At 45.4% G+C, this 6,395-nt stretch overlaps 1 protein-coding gene across 3 annotated transcripts in view; it reads left to right on the top strand.

The window, feature by feature from the left end:
* Nucleotides 1–406: 406 nt before the first annotated feature.
* Nucleotides 407–6,395, top strand: part of hdac7a (histone deacetylase 7a) — a 63,668-nt gene continuing 57,679 nt past the window's right edge. For 2 of the 3 annotated variants that reach the window (XM_008275488.1, XM_008275486.1), the window contains exon 1: nt 408–574. In XM_008275488.1, coding sequence (XP_008273710.1) covers nt 556–574 — 19 coding nt within the window. In that variant the 5' untranslated portion in view covers nt 408–555. Of the gene's footprint in view, nt 575–6,395 lie in introns of all 3 variants that reach the window. The other variant, XM_008275489.1, reaches the window with a different exon arrangement.

The following is a 6,395-nucleotide window of genomic DNA, read 5'->3' as shown; positions in this document are numbered from 1 at the left end:
ATGCCGCTTGCGGCTTTAATTATTTTTGTGCTGGTATTTTGCCTCCTCCTGATATAGTGTTTCCTTCTATTGTCTTTTTTTTTCTACCAGGCTGGCTGGATCTGGACTCGAGCCAGCCGGTCCCTCCTACTTTAAAACACACACACACTCTGCAATACACACATCCATGACCATGAACACACACACACACATGCTCTCCCTTCCTCCTCTTGGCACTTGAGAGAAAACACAAGAAGTCAGTGATACGGCAAACCAACTGTGTGTGAGGGAGGGAGAGAGAGAGTCCACCAGTCAGCTCAGAGGGGTTAATCTCTCTCTCTCTCTCTCGTTCTCTCTCTCTCTTTCTCCACCTCAATCTCTCCCTCCCTCCGTTGCCTTTTGTTGCGGCCCCTCACTTTCTCAACACTTGGACGGAGGGAACTGATACTGTGCCTGTGAGAGTGTGTGTATGTGTGTGTGTGTGTGTTGTTTGAGTGTCCTCGCTGCTCCTGATCTCTCTGGATTTGAACCGTATGAGACCGATGGGACTTTCTAACGCACTCCTTCTTACGCTGAATGTTCACAACACAGACTGGTAAGGCAGTGCTCTGGTTTTGGGGAAAAAGAAAAATTGATTTCATGCAAAAGTGTCCAGGTTGTGTGTGTTGCATGTGTCTGGAATGCAAGCAGGTTATCTGGAGTGTGTGTGTGCCACCGGCTTCAGATTTTGTTCAAAGTTGTGTAAAGATGCAAAAAGGCTCTGTCTTTCGTCCCTCGCTGTCTTTCGCTCCTCATTCTCCTCCTTTATCCCTCTCTCTCTGCCCGGCCCAAGTTACTCAAGTTACCGGCTTCCTCCTGTTGTTATGAACCCCGTGGTTTCTGTGCAGCGCTCCGAGGGCGCTCCCACGCTCTCCCAAAGAGAAAGAAAGGAAGGAAAACAGCGATAACCGTTTCAGAGCCACAAAAGAAGTGGGAGAAGCATGCTTGGTTTCACCCCCGTGTCTCTTCTGGGCATCTGCTTTTGTCCCTTTAACGCTGAGCAACTTGGGAAAATGTGTGTGTGTGTCCCTTTTGCATGTCTGCTTTTTTTTTGTTGTTTTCTGGACAAAAGTTTTCTCTTTTCTTCCGAGGTGGTGGGGTGGCCGAGGTGGTGAGAAAATTGGAAACAGAGCCACCCACAGTGGAAGTGAGTCAGCCCGGCATTTAGTGGTGTGTTGACTTTGGAAATGGCAGGGATTGGGGGCGGCAGTGGTGCTGGACGGGGGGGGACGACGACACAAGAAATTGTCAGAAGAACAGAAGACATAAGAGTGTCAGTTTGTTCAGATTTTCTGCTGAAGCAAGAGTTGTGGACAAGCAGGCATGAAAGGACACATGATGAAATATAGAGAGAGGAGAGGAGGTAGAAGCCAGAGGCTGTTTATAAAGGGAGGGAGCGGCTTGTGTCCATCTGGGACAATCCCAAGTGCTGAAAGCTTCCCCACCCTGATCCCAAACATCTCTTCCCCCCTCTCTCTCTCTCTCTCCCTCTGTCTTTCTCATTGTCTCTCTCCTGCTCCTTGACGATGAAATGCAAGTGGATGCAGTTTAATTGCAACATCCAACTTGTTGCGTTTGTACTTTGTCTTTTCGTTCTTTCTTTTCTTTTCTGTCCCTCTCTGTCTCTTCGTTTTGCCTGCAGCTCATGCAACGTGAAATGCACCATGCAGGAATATGGGGATGCTCCTCTTTGCACCCACGGTCACAGCACATCTATCCTTTTGTATGGAAGCGGTCCTGCCATAGCTGCTGCTTTAACCTCCCACAGTCCTGCTGACATGCAAATAAGTGGTGGGAGAATGAGTCCTGAGCAATTTGTCTCTTTGCTTGCATGGACTGCTGCAACGTAAGCAAGTAAAGTACGTGTCACAGAGAACTGCAGGCTTCGGACTGTGCGTGTTGATTGCTGTATTTCCTTGCAGCTCGCTGGAGGATATTAACGAGCAAACAGTAGCCAAATGCTCTTGTAGTCTCCCAGAGAGGAGATTGTGGCAGCTGGTTAACCAAGCAGCCGATCACATTAACAAAGAAACTGGCAGCAGATGTGTCCATCATCACCGAAGATGCACTATATTTTCATTGTAAACCTCCTTCTGTGGTTATTAACTGTTGATTCAGTGGTTTTCTGCCAGAAACAAACAAAAAGTGAAATGCTGCACAGATAACCTGCGCCGGAGGAAGTTCCGTTCAGAGGTTTAGATTTAAATTTGGCTGCGAGACGTGCTGACCTCTCACCGTTTCTTTTCCTGATGGTTCTCTGCGAGGGATGCAGATTGTCAGCTGAGGGAAAACGTGATGTCTGGAAACCTGTCGAGCTGTACGTTGCAGCTACAGCAGACAAACGGTGAAAGTCATGTTGCTGTGGGAACCTACATGCGTTCAGTTGGCGATGCAGAAAATGCTTTAATAAAGTTTGTCTTGATTTGCTAATAGAGATCAGAAAAATGATTAGCCTATTGGTATTTATTGCAGAGAATATTCAATCGATAGCATTTATTTCACTTTGATTTGACCAAAAATGAAAGAAATTCAAAGTGTCCTTAATTACAGAACAGCGTGACAGTGACCGAAATATTCATCTTGTTTAAATGTGTGAAGTTTAAAGTTTAGGAGAATAAGTTAGAAATAAGCATCTGCATTAAGAGTCACTGTAGTTAAATATAAATATATAAATTAACTTACACAATCTTTTTTCACAGTTTTGTACCTGCATTGCTCTTTTGCATCGCTTGCTGAAACAAAACTCTTTACAATAACAAATTTGTGCCTTTTTCCACCTCTTTATTGTAACAACCTGTTCATTTTGACTGAAGTAGGCGACCCAATTGATGAAAAACCTATACAAGAAATTTAATAACTAGTGTTGCAATGCCAATGTTCTCATGTTGGCGTTTTAGGTTTGATTGAGCCAGCTCACCCAAACAAAGCCTGACTATGTTGAACCTGACTCATAGTACACCCCTCTGCTGGACACACCGCCCTGCCTGCCTCCCTGCCTCCTCAGCCCTCTCCCTTTGTCTGGCCTCCCTCCTCTTCCTCCCCTCCCCTCCCTCCCTGCCTTCCCTCTGTGTGTCCAGCGATAAGGGGACAGCGACAGTAGCACTTCCTCTCGCCACAGGAAGCAGGAAGCGTTGGTTTCCACCGCAGCCTCTCCGGGCAAAAAAAAATCTGCACTCGGTCCGCCGGGATCCTCGTCTCATGCACGCAGTTTTAAGCGCTCAGACGGGCCTGCACGCAATGACGTCCAGGCATAGAAAAGAGCAGCGTGCTGTGGATGTAACCTGTCTGCTCACAATGACTCCAGTATGCATTTGCTGTGCAGCTGTGTCCACTGACCGACTTCCATGGGAAAGCACCTGGGAGGCGGCCCACTTTGTGTCTCTTTGACCTCGGGCTTGGCTCACAGGTCAGAGGATGATTGGCTAATTATTTCTCTAATCACAGTGCATGTTTTGTTATCACCCTCTTTGGCCGCGGAGGCCAGGGGAGGCGCTGTTGAGCTTAAAAAAACACAAACAACCATTCATCAGCTAATGGATTCCAGTTACACTGCGGGGTGGGAGAGAGGCCGACGCACAGAGAAAGTGGGGGAGACGAAAAGTTGGGCAACAAGTGCCACCTGAATGATTATCTCCTTATGAGATAGCCTTCTTCTTGTTGTCACATTAGCATTTTTAGAATTACGGGCTGGTTTTCCTTGTGTGTAATTTTCAAATTTGTGCTGCCAAAAGAGTGACATCATAATAACTCTTTTTGTTGTTAATAGAAATGTGCTGTAACGATCTCTACAGGAAAACTGAAACAAGACAAAATATGGCAGCCAGCAGTGCTGAGAAAATTACACTTGATTTGGGGAAAAATTTTGGCAACTAACAAGCTTAAAACCCGCTGACAGATTTTTTTTTTTTTTTCTTTTTTCACTCGTTCCAAGACGGCGTTAGGAGGATATTCTTTTTCAGCGCGTGACGCACACAGTCGGACAGAAGTGGAATTATGGTGAATGGGTTTTTAAAGAGGGAGAGATTTGTAAGAGAAAGCGGGAAAGTCAGGAGGAAAAAAAACAACAACACACCAACAGTACTTCTCTAATCACTTATTTTCCATTGAGAGTTTTATCATCTGTCTCAAAATGCTGCTATGTGTTGGGAAACAAGTGTCCCAGTTTGTGCATGTGAGTGGTTGTCTCTCTGTGTGGCCCAGTGACGGACTGGTAATCTGTCCAGGATGAACCCTGCCTTCACCCTGCTGGGATAGACTCCAGCCCCTACAGATGCTTAAGCAGCGTATAGAAAACTGCATGTTTGACTTCGGTGACAGATGAACGTCTAAAATTAACGACTTGGTTTACTTCGACGTTTGCGCCCACAAAGATGAAAGTGTTGCACATTGAAGGAGTAATGACGGAAGGGAAAATGTGACACCTCTGAGTGTGATGGAGGAGTTAGGACGAGGGGAAAGCAAAGAGGCCAGAGCGGAGCGTGAAGGGGTACTAAGAGATTTCGGGCGATTAGGAAACATTGGAGATGTGAGCCTAAACTACGGTTGGGTCAGGGGTCAAGAGGGGTGAGGAGGTCAGAACGGGCCCAGCAGCTCCACTTAGAACAGGATATCCTGCGAGGAAAAAGCCATCTGTCTCTCTTTCTCCTTCTCGTTCTGTCTCTTAGATTCCCACAGAGGGCACAGCAGAGAGGAGAGGTATAACCTTTCACTAAAAAAAAAAAAAACCCCAGAGAAAACACAAGTTCATCAGTCATCGGTGACAGATATTCATGCTTCGTGTTCTCCTCCTGTATAAAGTGTTTTATAGCGAGTGGTGATGTTTTCATCCAGCGCTTCACTTTTTATCCACTTGCTGCGGCCAAGACAAATTTCCCTGCAGGGACAATAAAGTTTATCTTGCTTTATCTTATCTTAGCCAGACAGGCAGCTTGTGAAAATGATCAATCGTCCCCCTCTCTGCTTTGATTATTGTCAAACTTAACCCCTTTCAAAGAATTCCCTCATAGTGAGCGTCTCTACCACATTTTAAACCACAGATCTGTTTAGAGTGTCTAAATCGCCGATGTTAACAAATGTAAATAAAAAACTCACATTGCCTGTACAGTTTCACACTTTCAAGATTCCCTAAAACCACTATTTTCCTTGGTTTAACCCACACTGGTAGACCTAAAGTCCACCTCAAACAGCCTCAGAATTTTAAAATACTTTCATTTTGTGTATTTTTGGGTCACTTTAGGACAAGTTATCAAATCTCAGGCTAAAAGGACGACGTTTAGGGCATGTTTTCCTGCTGTCAAAATGGGTCAACATGTAACGGTTAACATTAGTATCAGCAGTAGAACACAGGATATGTCATATAAATAGACAGATTGTGTATTGGATGTGTTCGTGTGCTAGAGAGCTTTTGACAGAGTAAAGTCCCGCAGACGCTCTCCTGCAAAACTACTGCATTTCCTTTAGATTTCTCTGCAATTTGCACCAATGTGAAAACAATGACACCAAAACTCAAATATCCCCAACGATGGCAGACACTGCGATGTTCTTCTGCAAAAACTGCTCTGCGGTCTGTTAAGACTTTTATATAATAACAGGAAACAACCCAAAACACGAGATTTTGGTTTCATCACTTCAAAGGTGCTGACATCTCGCAGCCCGCTTCGTTGTCACACGTCGCTATGAACACCGGAGATCCAGTCGAAGGCCTCCACCCATAAACCAAGTACAGATTCATTTCAGGAACTCGCTTAATATTCGGCGAGCAGAGCTTTTTGCACGACTGTAACGAACAAACTAACTGCCAACTCACGAGTTGACTAAACGTAGGTGGCCACACAAACTCCTGAAGTCAGCCTCGAAGTTCTTTCTACTGTTTGTTGACCTAATCTGTCCGTACTCGTTGGATCGCCACTGAACACCATTTCAATCAACAACAAGATATTTGGGGGGTAAATGAAGCCGACCAGCTGAAGAGCTTGTTGACTAGCCATCGAGTAAATCCACTAATCATTCCATTGGCTGGAAATGAATTTGTCTTGCAGTTTGAAATGCTACTGAGATCTGGGAATGCAGCTACACTGAAGTCAGACAAGACAAAAAGGATGATAAGCCAGGTAGTGAGGAAATGAAGGTGAACCAACCTTAAGCAAGGGTTAAACTGAACATGTAACTTATGAAGACTGTTTGGGGAGCAGCAACTGGATCACCGAGCTTCAGTCAAAACTGGCAACACCGGGCTGGAGAGCAGCGCATAAGCTGTGCATAAGCAAGTTCAACAAATCCAGGGTGTCTTTTTATTATCTGGCATCACTAAGTCCAACAATTGCAGCCACGCAAAGCTGGATATCAGGTCATGAAGTCGACCCGGCGTTCCTGAATCT

Source organism: Stegastes partitus, unplaced genomic scaffold (assembly GCF_000690725.1).
Source record: "Stegastes partitus isolate 25-593 unplaced genomic scaffold, Stegastes_partitus-1.0.2 Scaffold53, whole genome shotgun sequence".
In the NCBI taxonomy this organism is placed as follows: Eukaryota; Metazoa; Chordata; class Actinopteri; family Pomacentridae; genus Stegastes; species Stegastes partitus.
Note: the sequence above shows the minus strand (reverse complement) of the source record. Positions and strands in the feature narration are given on the sequence as shown.